Below are 15,903 nucleotides of genomic sequence, written 5' to 3' on the forward strand. Positions count from 1 at the left end.
GTGACTCACGGCCATACACTGCGCCTGCTCAGCAGAGCTTACCAGCACACATGCGCAGTGAGCTCCGCCTGGTGAGCTCCGCCCAAGCGCCAAAATCCAGGCTTGGGTGGCGCAAGAGGCAGCTAAGAAAGGAGCATGCGCTGTGTGGTCGGTTGAGAATGTCCACCCCCAACAACCACCACCACGCAAGTTAACTAAGGGCAGGGCGCATTCCGCCCTGTTGTCAATGGAAGTCGCCAAGCAATAAGCAGCAGACCCAGACCGGAAGGAAGGATGAGTCTTTTAATAGAAAAACACACGCGTAACAGTAGCAACACAATCTCTAGCAATCCAGATGAAGAGCCAGCCTTCAGTTCTTCACCTTGGGGGGCGGCCTGTGAGAGGAAGATGAGGGGCATCAGAGCTTGTCACCACTTTAGGGGCACTCCTATCAAGTATTGAACCATGTGGCTCTGGGGTGCAGGGGCCAGAGACATCTGTCCTGTTGGAATACTGGGCCCCCTGCTCACCTGTATACACCCACGACCACAGCGTGGTCTCTTTCATATGGCTCTAGAGTCAACTGCTCCTGGGGTTTCATGTTTTCCTGTTGCATTTTTTTCACTTCAGAGGCAAACACTGCCTCGGCAGATGCTGTGGAGTCAATGCAGTTAGCCTGCAGAGGAGAGAGGATTTGAAGTCTGCAGCAAGGCTTTGAGCTATTTGCCCTTTTCTGTACTCTTTAAATTAGAAGTACTTGTTTTTACTGGAAATGGTGAAACTCAAGTTTTGGAAATTTTCAATTTGGTCTGGATTTGGAACAGGTAGCCTTCAACAGAGTCCTATTATCTAAAAGCCAGTGATTAAATTTTACACTCAGGGCTTTTTTCCCCCTTCTGCTTCCTCTTTAACAATAATAATGCAGCTGAGAATATGAAAATAAATGTAGCAAAAGGCTAACAAAATGGTGAATCTGGTTGAAAGGCACATGGCAGAACTCTCTGTATTTCAAACTAAAATGTTTTTTAAAATGCACCTAATATTTATCTAGTATTTATTCTACACCAGGCTGTTCTAAACACTTAACGTATATTAATTTAATCCTTACATAGACACTAAAAATTGGACTAATATTTCTATTTTACATATATAGTATTTTCATTTTACAAGCACACAGATTAAGTAACTTGTTCAAAGTCACACAGCGAGCTGGAATTCAAACTCAAATTGTCAGAGTCAGGGATCATGCACTTGACCACTACATTCTATTGCCTCTTTAAACCCAAAGCTGCTAGTTTTGCAGACATTATTCATCATGTGATATTTGACTCAGGCCAGGGAATGGCTTGTAGGGAGCTGTGTGGGGATAAAGGCTGAGAATAGACTGACTGGATTAGGGGCTCCCTTGTTTTGACTGGCTACTTGGCAGTTAATGATAGAGAAGATACTTAGACTCCTCCAAGACCCGAACCTTAATGGAAATCACAAAGTGTCCTCCATTACGTAGGAAGGTGTGGGCATTCAGGGCTACAATCCGGGTTTGGTCTGGCTGGGCCACATCGGCAAAGATCACATCCACCATTGCTAGGGAGAAAGAAGTGGCAGTTAAAAGCTGGGTCCACTGATCTTCCCAGCTCCTCCCAGGGGGCCTGCAGATTCCTGGCAGTCTTCCCTGCTTCCAGTCTCACTTCCCCCCACTGATACCCCTTCCCTCCACAGTGCCCCCAAGATAGGTCCAAACTCAGTCACATCATTCATTCATACCTCTTATAACCCATGGTTGCCACCTACTCTGTGCCCAGCCCTGGGCCGGGCGTGGGGGACAGAGAGACGAGTCAAACCCTGCCCCTGCCCTCGAGATGCTCCCAGGTCTGGGCGGGGGTCGGGGGGAGACAGACACGTCATCAAAAGGCAAATAAAGGTGAGCACTTACAGGCAAGAGTGTCTGCAGGATTGTCAGATAAAAACAAGTTGCAGGACAAGGGATATGGTATAGGTACATGGGGAAAAACCTCACAGGAACCAGCAGAATGCAAAATAATATTTTTAAGGCAGTATGATTAAAAAAACAAACTTTAAAATATGGGAAGATGTTGTAATGAAACTAACTTTTTAAAATTGGAAAAAGCAGACATCAAATTGTTCATGTTACCTCAGAGGGTGATTTATAAAGAATTCCATTTTTACATCTTGCTTCTGAATATTTTTTAAAAAATCAAAGTAATTGGTATTTACAATGGGCTCCTCTGGGCCAGGCCACACTCAATTTGTGCTTTCTGGGTTATGATCTCACCAGAGGACAAGGAGGAGGACCTCTGAAGGAGGCTTTTTTGTTGTTGTTGTTCTTACTCCTCACCCAAGGATATTTTTTCCATTGATGTTTTTTTACAGAGTGTGGGAGGGAAGGGGCTGAGAAAGAGAAACATCGATTGCTTGCCTCCCTGCACCTGCCTGAGGATTGAAACTGCAACCCAAGTATGTGCCCTTGATTGGGAATTGAACCCATGACCTTTCAGTGTGTGAGCCGACGCTGTAATCACTGAGAAACACCAGGCAGAGCTGAAGGAGGCTTGTCTATATAAGCCAAGGGCAGTGTAAAAGTACATTTTAGAGGGAGGAAGGAAGTATGGGGCAGCCGAGGCCTAGGGAGAGGGGCACGAGATCAGAGGAGAGGAGGCTGGCATCTGAAGGTGCCAGAGACCCTGAAGCAGGTCTACCAACCTCACCTGGCTCCCCCAACCCTTTTCATTCCTGCAGACTCAAGAGGCCTGCTCATCCATTCCAATTCCATCCAAATTAGGGCCCTGGACTCTTCCAGGAAACCTGGAGTGGCCTATCCTACCCCACCTGGGCCAATCCCTGATCCCTCACCAATGAGCATGCGGTATTTGTGCGGGTGCCGAGCATCTTCAATGACAGGAATAATGTTAGTCCTCTTCTTGGCCAAGTTAATGAGGTCACGGCCAGAGCGGTGGGAGAACTCAACTGCATAGACCAGACCATCCTAAAATAAATAACAATAATGATACTAGTTCTCTGTATGGAGCACCTACTTTGGGCCCATACATTGCATGCAGCATATCTTCAAATCCCCAAATCTAAACTCTACCACTTAACAACTATTATTATTATTATGTTCATTTTACAGATGAATAAACCGAGGTCCAGAGACATGAAGTTGCTGGCCGAGGTTTATTCACTCCCGCTTTGCCTGATCTGAAAACCCAAGCCCCCAATTCAGGCTTAAAACCAGGAAGCTAGTGCACAGAGATGAAGTCATAACAGCTAAGAATATCTGCAATAGACCAGGCATTGTTCTAAGCACTTTACAGGAATTAACTCATTTATCTTCAGTTTCCAGAGGGGTAAACTGAGGCCCAAAGAGATTAAATAACTTGTGAAAGTCATGTCACTGTTAAGTGCCTGCATCCGAGCCTGGGTTTTATAGGCTCTGTAATGTAGATGAGCTAGAGGTCATGAAATGACATGCACAGGAACCCTCTAAACAGGGAGCTTGTACAGCCACACTGAAATGCAGGCCCAGAAAATGAGATTTGTTCTTTCAAGAGAAACTAGAAGATCAGATTTGGGGGGCATAAATTTTTTAAAAGGGCAACTAAATCAAGTAGTCTGGTATATACTCAGTAGTCTGGTGGATACTCAGTTCTGGGCCTGGCTAACAATGGTGACCCAATGTCCATGCCCCTTTCCTCTGAGCCAAGAACTCAGAAATGAAGTTGAATGAGGCTTTGGAGAGCAGATAGTTCAAGCTGCTTCTTTTACTCACAGGCACTCTAGCAAGGAAAGGCCTAGCTCCATGCCATGCAATGCATGGAAGGATCTAGCAGCAGCCTTCCTCTCCCTCCTACCTCACCACCAGCCCTTACTCATATCCATCCCCACAACTTCATCCACTCACCGGGCCTACGATGTCAGAGACATGAGAGACGGTGGTGCCCGAGGCAGCCCCAAGGTAGAGCACCTTGGCCCCTGGCTTGATGTGGATTTGGTCCACACCGCCCAGGATCGCTGCTGCCAGCTTGGAGCGGAAGGGGTTCCAGGCACGGTACTCGATTTTGTCATCTCCCTCCTAGGCCAGGAGAGATGGGACAGAAGTCAGTGCCAGACTCTTCTGCAAGCCCACACTGCCCTTAACCCTAGGGCCCTCAAAAAAACTCAATCACTGTACAAGAAACAAATGTGGGTACATATCAGTGACCTCAACAGATGCAGTGTCTGCCTTATAATAGAAGCTACTAACTCATGGAAAAGGGCAAAACACCAGACAATAAACACAGAGACAAGATCATACCAGATCTATGCATTCCTTCCACAAACATTTGCCGTGCCAGGACATACTGTGTGCAGACCCTGTATTAGGCACTGGGGATACATAGTTACCGAGACAAAGACCCATGCCCTGAAAGAGTAAGTATGTAATGAACTGACTAACACACACGGTTGACATAGTAGCCAGTAACAGGCACCAAGGAGAAAAGATCAAGCCAGAAAAGTAGATATGAAGTATGGGGAGCAGGGCGAGAGACAGGTGAAAATGAGAAAGGGTGGCCAGGGAAGAGCCAAGAAGCAGACCTGAAGAAGGTGAGGGGCCATTCAAGTTATCTTGGGGGGGAGCTCATTCCAGGCAGCAGGAAACACAGCAGAAAGCCCTGAGGCAGGAATGTGCCTGGCCATAAAGGAAATGACATGGGATAATAGGGAGGGGGCCCTGGCCTGTGTGACTTGGTTGGTTGGGCTTCAGTCTCTTACACAGAAAGGATGCCAATTCAATTCCTGGTCAGGGCATATTCCCAGGTTTTTGGCTCAACACCCAGTAGGGGTGTGCAGGAGGCAGCCAATCGATGCTTTGTTCTCACATCAATGTTTCTCCTTCTCTCCCTTCCTCTCTCTCAAAATCAATTTTAAAAAATCTTTGGAAAATAGGACGCCCTAGCCAGTTTGGTTCTGTGGATAAGAGTGTTGGCCTGTGGACCAAAAGGTCCCGGATTCTATTCCAGTCAAGGGTTTGATTTATGTACCTCGGTAGCAGGCTCCTCCCTGGCCTGGGCCCTGGTCAGGGCTCGTGCAGGAGGCAGCCAATCGATGTGTTTCTCTCACATCGATGTTTCTCTGTCTTTCTCTCTCTCTTCCACTCTCCCTAAAAATCAATCAATGGAAAAATAGCCTCGGGTGAGCATTAACCAAGAAAATAAAAATAGGGCAAGAGATAGGTGGTGAGGGCTGTTTTTGACAGACAGGGTAGTGAAAGGTGGCCTTTGAGAAAGACAAGGTGACACCTGACCTGACACGCTGGTGTAAGAGGGAACCAGTCATACATAGAGCTGGGAGGGGAGACGAGTATTCCAGGCAGGGGAGCAGCAAGGTCAGTGGGCTAGAAGATACTCAGTCAGGGAGACAGTGGGAGGAGGTGAGGCCAGGGAGTGGCAAGGGGAAACGGGAATGTGAAGGGCCTTCCAGGCCACACCTGGAACATTAACCTGAAGGCCATGGGAGTCATAGAAGGCATGTGGGGAGGGAAGAGCATGATCTGACTTATGTATTAAGACAATGCCCTTGCTGTCCCATGTAGGACACATGGGAGACCAGTCAAACATCAGCTGGTGCCCTGGTGGCTTTGAGAGGGACCCATGTCTCACCGAAATTGAGACTCTCTTTTCTCCATAAACTGATTCTCCAGGGACCAGATTCTTGGTGACTAGGGCATCTTCCTTTCCACGACAAATGAAGACACCTAAGTGAGGGGATCAGAATAGCGGTGAGGACTCTGGGCCCCACCTCACCTCACCCCACCCCACCCTCAGCAGGTTCCTTGCCTTCTTCACTCACCCTCATGCCGGTGAGGTTCCACCATCACATTTTTCCCTGACTGATTTCCTCTTTTTCCTCCCCTACCACGACCCCGGTTGCCACCAGACTGGAACCCGCCACCTACAAGAGAGAGACCCAGTGAGAGAGGGAGACCCCACATTTATTCCTATACCACCCCCCAAGCTCAGGGAAAGCCTCCTCCATCAGATCTCTCAATCTCACTCACCTCTTCCTCCTCCTCCTCCTCCTCGTCCACGACCTCTGAAGCCTCCACCACGACCTCGGCCCCCACCAAAGCCGCCTCGGCCCCCACCAAAGCCGCCTCGGCCTCCACCTCGACCCCCACGGTCACCAAAGCCGCCTCGGCCACCGAAGCCACCCCCACGGGGGCTGAAACCTGTAATGGAAACAGAAACAGGAATCAGGGCAAGGAAGCTGGAAAAGTTACTCCTACACCTCACAATTCTACTCAGGAGAGAAAATGGAGAAACATATACCAGGCAGCATATACACGAATGTCCACAACAGCAGAAAAATCAGGACTAACTCAAATGTCCATAGGCACAACGGACAAAAAAAGGAAAAAAAGGGAAATATTTACAATAAAAATTAAAAGGACCTATAGCTACCCGCCAAAGATAGATAAATCTTAGAATCAAAATGTTAAGTGACAAAGCAAGTCTAAGGAAACCACATCTATACTAATAAGAGAAAGATGCAAATTGATTGTACTTCCGTGATGCCCACCAGCCAACCAGGAGTGAGTATGCAAATTAAACCAACAAAATGGTGGGTTGATTTGCATTCGCAGGCATGGAGCAAAGACTGAAGACTCCGCTGCAGCTGGAGCCAAGCCTGAAGGCTGAAGGCTTGGCTCCGCTGTGGCTCTGGTCCCGGGTGCCGGAGGAAAACTGGTGCCGGCAGCCAGGGGAAGGAAGGCCTATTGCACGAATCTTCATGCAACGGGCCTCTAGTTCAATATAATATCCTTTCTATAAAGTTCAGCAACTGAAGTGAAACAATACTATGCTGTGGTGACATATGTGGTAATCCATGTCCCACCTCCATTCCACAAGAGTCAAGGGATGATAATGCAAAACCCATGATACTGGGTAATGGGAGGGAGAACTTATGGGGTTAGGATAGGGGAGGGGTACATAGGTAGATGTAGCTTACTGTCAATATTCTGTTCCTGGTTGAATGGCAGATTCACAGAATTCATTCTCTATTCAATTAGAGGCCCGATGCACAAAATTTGTGCACTGGGGGGGGGGGGGGTGTCCCTCAGCCCAGCCTGCACCCTCTGGCAGTCTAGGAGCCCTCGGGGAATGCCACGGAGGCTGAAGAGGCTTCTGCCACTGCCACTACGCTCACCCAGCTTCTGGCGCACTGACCACCAGGGGGCAGGCTCCTGCGTTGAGCATCTGACCCCTAGTGGTCAGTGTTCATCATAGCGATGGGCCATTTTGCATATTAGCCTTTTATTATATAGGATAGTAACTAGTCTGCAGAACACTGCGTGTGTGTGCGCGCGCGTGCGCATTAGTGTATGCACGTTTGCACATGCTCCCTGGGGTGGTAGGGTCACCTATATCCTGGAAACATCTTCCTATGCCTACCCTTGTATCTGGAGCAAAAGTGCCAACACCCAAACAGAGGGGAGCTCGGTGTGATGCCTCTCCTGCTAACTGATCTCCTGTTTCCAAGACTGCAGAAGTCTCTGCCAGCTCAGGGAAAAATAGAAGAAAAAAGAAAAACAAATTGTGCTTTATGGATGGGCAACAGTTCATAAGCAGTTTAGGGCTTATCAACAAGATTGAAAGTTTAAGAGAAAAAAAAAAGATTCAGAGACTTAATTTTCATCACTCAGGATAGTGCAAATGTTCTTCACTTCACTGAGCACAAAACAATGTTTCAAGCAGACAGACTTCTGATGCTAACAGATTCAATATGTGACTTTTGACAATTTAAAAAGCTCTTTAGTGACAGTCAGAAAAATCACAAATTATAACAAGTAGTGTAAAGATTAATGTTAATTTAAAATAATCTGACTTGAGTCCTGGCTGGGGTATCTCAGTGGTTAGTGTGTCAGCCATGCACTGGAGGGTCTTGGGTTCAATTCCCTGCCTCCCTCCTCTTCCACTCTCTAAAAATCAGCCCACCCATGTGGCTCAGTGGTTGAGCGTCGACCTATGAACCAGGAGGTCATGGTCAGGGCACATGCCTGGGTTGCAGCTTGATCCCCAGTAGGGGGTATGCAGAAAGCAACTGATCAATGGCGCTCTCTCTCTCCCTTCCATTCTGAAATCAATAAAAATATATTAAAGATAAATAAAAATCAATGGAAAATATCCTTGAATGAGGATTAAGAAAAAAATTAAAAGTAAATAAATAATCTGACTTGATATAAACTATTCAATAGCAAACTTGCTAACGTTTTTGTAAAGGTATATTATATTCACTTTCTATGAAAGCTTCATGAATCTTAATGGCACTCAAGATGAACATGGACAACTTCTTAATAGCTATTCCTAATAAAACGTTAAAAATTAACGGTTTCTAAACTCCTACACATAACCAAGAATTGTTAATCTTCTTTCTTACCCTCCCTCTCAGACTACTGTCCATGTGGCAGCTAGTGATGCCCTTTTTAAAACAGGGCATCAGATCTCATCAGTACCCTTCCCAAATCTCTTCAGTGAATTTCCATCACATTCAAATGAAATCGAAATTCCTTTCTCTTTTTCCCCTGCCGCCACAGAGCTTCGCGGAGGCGGAGGCTTGGGTGCGTTCAAGATTTGGCTCTACCCATAACCCACCACCACGGCTGAGGAAGGCATTGCTGCTGGAGGTGTAATGGACGTTAATACTGCTTTGCAAGAGGTGCTGAAGACCGCCCTCATCCAAGATGGCCTAGCGGGCGGAATTTGCGACGCTGCCAAAGCCTTAGACAAGCGCCAAGCCCACCTTTGTGTACTTGCATCCAACTGTGATGAGCCTATGTACAAGTTGGTGGAGGCTCTTTGTGCTGAATACCAAGAAGAAACTAGGGGAATGGGTAGGCCTCTGTAAAATCGACAGAGAGGGAAAACCCCTTAAAGAGGTAGGTTGCAGTTGTGTGGTGGTTAAGGACTATGGCAAAGAGTCTCGGGCAAAGGATGTCATTGAGAAGTACTTCAAATGCAAGAAATGAACAAATAAACTTGGCTTTTGTTTATAAAAAATTCCTTTCTCTGGCTCCAAATGTCCTTAAAGCAGTGGGTCTCACCTTTGGCTAATCCCTGAAACCTAGACATTCTAATTGTCTTGGATGGGAGCCTGGGTATGGGAGCTTTTTTTTTTTTTTAAATATATCTTTATTGATTTCAGAGAGGAAGGGAAAGAGAGAGAAACATCAAATGATGAGAATCATCAATTGGCTGCCTACTACACGCCCCCTACTGGGATCAAGCCCACAACCCAGGCCTGTGCCTTTAACCAGAATTGAACCCAGGACCCTTTAGTCTGCAGGCCGATGCTCTATCCCAGGCGTCCTCAAACTACAGCCCGCGGGCCACATGCGGCCCGCCGAGGACATTTAACCGGCCCGCCGGGTGTTTTTGCCATTTTGTTTTTTTACTTCAAAATAAGGTATGTGCAGTGTGCATAGAAATTTGTTCATAGTTGTTTTTTTAAACTATAGTCCGGCCCTCCAACGGTCTGAGGGACAGTGAACTGGCCCCCTGTTTAAAAAGTTTGAGGACCCCTGCTCTATCCACTCAGCCAAACCAGCTAGGGCCTGGGCATGGGAGCTTTTTAAAGTTGTCCACGTTATCTTAATATGCAGCCCAAATTGAGACCCCACATCACAAGGCCCTGCCTTCTGCTGAGTTTTCTGACCTCACTCTTTATGCTGGGCACTATGTTCTTCCTCCCCAAGAACAAACTCACTTTCCAGCTTTTCAACCTTTAACATCTGCTGTTTCCACTGCCTGCATCCTGTGAACATCTGCTTGGTTCACCCACTCCTCCACTGTACTCAGGTTCCTGATTAAATTTTCCTTCTCTGGCTTCTTTCTTTTTAATATATTTTTATTGATTTCAGAGAGGACGGGAGAAGGAGAGAGAGAGAAACATCAATGATGAGAATCATTGATCAGCTGCCTTTTGCATGCCCCACACTGGGGATTGAGCCTGCAACCTGTACATATGGCCTGACTAGGAATCGAACCGTGACCTCCTGGTCCATAGGTCGATGCTCAACCACTGAGCCATGTCTGCCCTTTACCCCACTTTCATTTTTTCCCCCTAACAATTACCATCCACAGCATTTTCTTTTAATTGACTGATTTTAGAGAGAGAGAGAGGGAGAGAGGGAGGAAGGGAGGGAATATGGGCGAGATGGGGAGGCGGGGAGATGGATATATTATTTATATATTCATTGGTTGATTCTTGTATGTGCCCTGACCGAGGGGATTGAAGCCGCAACCTTGGTTTTATCAGGATGATGCTCTAACCAGCTGAGCTACCCAGCCAGGGCCTCATCTATGGCATTTTTAACATTATTAATGCCTGCCTCCCCCATTAGAACCAAGTCCAAAAGAACAGGGATATTTAATTGTTTTGGTCACCACTGCATCCCCATCACCCTGCATAACATCTGGCACAAAGTATAGGCTCAAGAAGTATTAGGTACACCATCTGCTGATGACTCTTAAGCCTCTGGGTTCTGCTTCATGGAGAAAGCAGCCATCTGTTCATTCAAGAAGCAGGGGATCAGATGATGATCAGAGCCCTGGTTGCTCTCCTCAAGCAGTTCATGTATCCCACACAGGAGGATGGCCACACCATTTGCAATCCTAGAGAGTAGAGAAGGTTCTTGGAAGCCTTGAAAACATCTCTAAAACAGATATGGAGATAATGCAGTGCCCTCTTCATAGACTTGAAAAGATTAAATGACAACACATCAATAAAACACTTAGTATACTGCCTAGCACGCAGTGTGACTATTATTCAAACTTAAGGCAATGAGTCCTCCCTCCTACTTGGAGAAACCATTAGGTCTAAGAGACTCTCTCCTCAGGCCTGACAGAACAGGGGCCTGCAAAGGAGGGGCATGGCATGGAGTACAATGGGCATGAGAGTAAACTTTTAGTCCCAGACACTCAAAACCTATCTTGATGCATTTCAAATCCTGGGGCTCTTATAAAAAATGTCCTGAAATTACCCACTCGTCACCAAAACACTAGTTTGGACACACTTTTTCTAGAAGTTTTGGGTAGGGGATCCACAGACACGCCCCCCTCCCTGGTTTAAAACTGTTCTCCTCCCACAGCCTGACCCATCTCAAAAATGACAACTCTACCCCCCTTCCAGTCACACAGGCCAAAACCTTTGGTTATCCTTGACTCCTCTCTCACACCCACATCCAAGCTGTTGATTTTGTCTTTAAAATCTATTCCCAATGGTAACAATTTGTCTCCAGGTTGATTGCTACTGACTGCCCTGGTCCAAGTCACATCATCTCCTTGTAGATTACAGCACCCAACTTCCTACTGATGTGCCTGTTTCCACTCTTGCTCCCCTAAAGTCTTTTTACAGAGGGTCCTTTAAAAAAACAAGTGTCAATCAAGTCTGACTGACATCGGGTCCTTGCTCAGAATCTCCCAAAAGCTTCCTCTCTTATTCAGACTAAAATCCCCACTGAAGAGCTGACTCCTGACAACTTCTACAACTTCATATCCAAACATAATGAGGGGAAGGGTTGGGAGGAATGTGTAGCCTCCATTCCTCATGTGTAGCCTCCGTTCCTGGGAGAATCAGATCACAGGATGCCTGCGGCAATGCCAGGGTCTCAGTGGAAGATACACATCCTAGCACTTCCCACCCCACTCCATCAGCAGATCCCCAAACCTGGAAGAGAAAGAGATCTTTGAAGGGGACATGGATCCACAAATCCCCCTCACCAGGTGACCCAATCTTTCCACAGGCTCGGGGGTGGGGGGTGTCTGTAGCAGAAAACAGGCGCTTTTGGTCACAAGTGGGGAGACTTCCCCAACTCCAGTGGAGCAAGTTGGAGGGATGGGCGCAGGCTGATTGAGGAAGAGCTGAGATACCAGGAATAAGGATCCTAATGTTGTTCCCCTTGAGAAAAAATACAAACATAACAACTGGAGCCAACACTATTATATCTCAAGCACTGTGCCATTTTTATCAGCTTTACTGAAATATAATTGACACATCACATTGTGTAAGTTTAAGGTGTACACCTTTTGATCTGATACACTTAGATACTGCAAAATGATTACCACCCAGTGCTATTTTTTCTTAACAAGATCTAAATTGTAACTGGGCGCCGTTTTACTGATGAGAAAACTGAGGCACAAGGAGGTCAAACCACTTGCCCAAGGTCACACAGTAAGTTAGAAGCAGAGCCGGGATGGAAACTTTGAACTGGGGCCTTTCTGCTGCCAAAGCCAGGGCTCTCAGCATTCCACCATGAGGGTGGTGGGGTGGGATCATCATAACCTGGAGAAAAATCGGATAAAATAAACGCACTCCCGCCCTGTGACTATCTCCCTCCCCGACCCGCTAATCCTACCCTGGACTTGAGAAGTTTCCTCACTGTGTACTTGAGCATCACTAGGCCCACGATCTGCACTGCATCCTCAGGGACCCGCCCCCTTGGGAAAAAGTAGAGCGGGAAAGCGGGCCGGAGGGAGACAGACAATCAAGCCGGGAGTCCTCATCGTCCCTGGCCCCCTCCGAGAAGATAGCGGGTTGGGGGCCAAGGGGACGGAGGTAGCGGCGGCAACCGGCGAGGGGGGGGGGGGCGGGGGCTCCTAGACTCAGCTCTCGGAGACTACACCTCCGAACCAAGAGAGATTCCCAAAACCGAAGCCCGGAGAGCTCCGACCCCAGACGCCTGGACCCAAACTCCAGGGTCACTGACTCCGACTGCTGCCCGGGTCCAATACCCAAGAACCTAATCAAGACCTCAATGAGACGAGTGTCAGTCCAGGACGCCCCGGCCAAAGACTCTCGACACACGACCGTGACCTCCGAAGCCAGTCACAGACTCCCACCCCTGAACCCCAGGCTCAGAGCTGACCACAGCGCGGAACCAAGACCCTCTCCCACACGACCCGGAACCGGGACTCCCTCCCCGCCGCGGACCCGGGCCTTAGAACCCCTGCCTCCAGGCCCAGGCCCCGCACCCCATTCCCGCCGGGCTCCAGTCCCTGACCTCCGACCCCAGCCCCGCCCCGCACCTGGCTTCATGGCGAGAGCAGAACGGCGCGCGTCAGGTTTCTGCGGCGTCCAGAACCCCACGAGTAAGGGGCTTTCGCACGTGGAAAGGAGCGCACGCGCGCGGCGACGTACGGCGTGTGACGCAACCACGTAATCCCGCCCCTTGGGGCCCCGGCCCCGCCCAGCCCCTGAGCTCTGTGGGCGGGGCTGCCTGAGCTCAGGGCTTCCGGACTCCCGGGGCGCTATCTCCGCTTGAGCATAGACTCTGTTCCACGCTTCCCCCTTCACGGGTTTGAGCACTCCAGTAATCAGGGCTCACCCCTGAACCTTCGCGTGGGCTGTCTCCTCGGCCCCTCTTCTCTAGTCCTAGTTAGCTCCCTGAGGTCCCCTCTACACCCAAACCCTTTCCCTGACCCGTTTCCATCCTCAAGAACGTGGACCGACTCTGGACTCCCATTAATACATTAGAAAAGCATTAACTTTGCGCCTGTCTGTACCAGACACTTTCCTAGGTGCTGGGAATACAGCGGTAAACTGGACACGCAAACCCCCACTCTCCTGGAATTCATTTTCTTTCGTGGGCGCACCTGCTCTCCCCGCCTTTCCGCCCTCCCCCTGGTCCCCTTCCCCCCGCCCCCCCAGTCTGCAGGCCTGCGTTTCCTTCCCTTTTCCATTCCTGCGTCTTTTTCTTGTTCCCTTTCTAAATTTCTGTTTCTCCTTTTGGCCTGTCTACATGCAGACCTGCCTTCCTCTCCCTCTCCTTTATCCCCTCCTATCGCATCCTATCCTACCCCAGGCCTTGCAGCTGCCTGAGCAGAGGGCAGGGATGCAGCCTGCTGATCCGGTGGTGACATGACGCTGTAATGGATAATTTGCTTATTTCTCTATTATTAGTATAGATTGGTATAGATAATTGATTTTAGATAGGGTGGGAGAAAGACAGAGAAAGAGAAAGAAAAACATCCATGTGTGAAACATCTAAGGCTACCTCCTGCATGCCCCCTACTAAGGAATCAGCCCAAAACCCACACACGTGCTCCCACCAGAATGAACTAGACCTTTTGGTTCAGGGGAGGACAGCTCAACCAACTGAACCACACCAGCCAGGCCTGGAACTCATTTTCTAATGGGGAAAGAGACACCAAACATGTTGATTGTTATAAGCAATACGGGTGCTTTGGAGAAAATAACAGCAGGGAGGAGGATAGGGACCGTTGAAGGAGGAGTGACATTTCTCATGGGATGTCCAACAAGCAAAGAGCTAAAGGTGGTGAGGAGTGAGGCAAGCTCTTGCCTGGGGGAAGAAAGTTCCAGGCAAAGAGGATTGCAGGTGCATAGGCCCCGAGGCAGGAAAGGGAAAGAGGGTTGGAGAAACAGCAGTGTGGGTGGGGAAGAGTGAGCAGGGAAGAGTGGGAGGAGATGAAGGTAGAGAGGTAACAGACATTGTGTGCAGCCTCCTGGATCATGGTGAGAACTTTGGCTTTTACTCTGGGTGAGATGGACCTATGGGAGGGTCCTGAACACAGCATAAACATGATCTGACATGGGGGTCACTCTGGCTGCATGTAGGAGTGTGGGAGTAGGGGTAAGTATTGAGAATTTTGTGCTTTGTAGTATTAGAATATTAATATTCATGCTTAAATTCATTCCACAAATCCAAACAGTGCTTCTGTGAGAAGTCACAAATAACCTCCAGGAGAATCCACTAGTCTTTCATTGCTGTTTCACTCGTACCTAGAACAGGGCCTGGCACAGAGTGAGTGGGTGTTCAGTGGTGTTTTGAGTTCTCTGGGAAGGGTGTTCCAGAGCACAGAATCATTCCTGAAAATTTATTAAGATGGAAAATCTGCTGAGTCTATTCTAGATTTCTAGGAATGGTGTTATAATTCAAATGGCTCTGATCCAGGATAATGGTCCATACTTATGAATTTTACTGTTTGCCTTCCAGTTAAAACTTTTTTTTTCCTTAAAGGAAAAAATACTCAGAGTACAGTGCAGATTTAAGGTTGCCAGGATTCCAGAATCCTGGCACTATCTCCTGGCTTGGAGGTATTTCACCTGCCAACGTGCTCCTCAGACCTGAAATTAGCGCTCTCGGTGAGTAATTAGTGGGTGCCTTCTGGTCCTGTGCTGGGGACACAGTGTTGACTGAAACAGTCTTAGACCCTGCCCTCCTGGAGCTGCCAGTCCAGTGGGGGAGACGGACGGGTCCCCAGACAGTATCAGCCCAGAGTGGTCAGGACCGGAATGGGGAAGATACAGGCAGAATGGTTAAGCCTGGGATGGGGGACGCACTGAGGGCTTTTCCAAATATCTCTCCATATCCTTAACTCCTCTGAACCCTCCTTTGCCTTCCTTCTCTCAACACATCCTAGCTCTCTCCTGAACACATGTCTTTCATGCGGCCCTTCTAAGCAGGGGCTGTTTTTCTTCTCCTCAACTCTCATGGCCAACGGGCCTTAGATGCGATAAGATCCTCCTCGCTCCTCATTGCCACCTCTAAACCATTCACGCTCTTTCTTCTCTAAATCCCTAACTTTGAAGCTTATACATACTGTAGCACCTTTCCCCATTCTTTTTGCCTGCTCTGTCACCTCCCAAGTCCCGTCATTATTTAAACTCCAGGCTCACTGCCACTCAAGCTGCTCTTATTATAATTCTTGGTGATTTCTAAATTTCCTTGACTATTCTGGCCTCTTGGTGCCTTGACTTTCTCTCCTCTAGAGATCTTGTCACGCACCCAACCCTTCCTTCTCACAGTCACACCTGGCCTTTGTGTGGGGGACTCAGTGGTGACTGTGGCAGCCCAGAGGTCCCAACCAGGTTGGGGAGAAAGAACCATTCCCAGACAATAATGGTGCCCAA

The 15,903-nt window shown here is 48.3% G+C and overlaps 1 protein-coding gene and 1 pseudogene across 2 annotated transcripts; one reads left to right on the forward strand and one right to left on the reverse strand.

The window, feature by feature from the left end:
- Positions 1–268: 268 nt before the first annotated feature.
- FBL (fibrillarin) lies at positions 269–13,168 on the reverse strand. The gene is made up of 9 exons (XM_079799783.1): positions 13,059–13,168; positions 6,035–6,205; positions 5,827–5,928; positions 5,637–5,731; positions 3,899–4,069; positions 2,851–2,983; positions 1,451–1,563; positions 510–655; positions 269–374 (listed from the first exon to the last, which is right to left on the reverse strand). Exons 1-9 carry the CDS (start codon positions 13,066–13,068, stop codon positions 350–352), a joined length of 966 nt encoding a protein of 321 aa, XP_079655909.1. The 5' UTR covers positions 13,069–13,168; the 3' UTR covers positions 269–349.
- Positions 7,344–9,476, forward strand: LOC307116113 (small ribosomal subunit protein eS12-like; annotated as a pseudogene). Its single transcript has one exon. The product of its transcript is annotated as a small ribosomal subunit protein eS12-like (transcript).
- Positions 13,169–15,903: the final 2,735 nt, after the last annotated feature.

Source organism: Cnephaeus nilssonii (genome assembly GCF_951640355.1).
Source record: "Cnephaeus nilssonii genome assembly, chromosome: 20".
In the NCBI taxonomy this organism is placed as follows: domain Eukaryota; kingdom Metazoa; phylum Chordata; class Mammalia; order Chiroptera; family Vespertilionidae; genus Cnephaeus; species Cnephaeus nilssonii.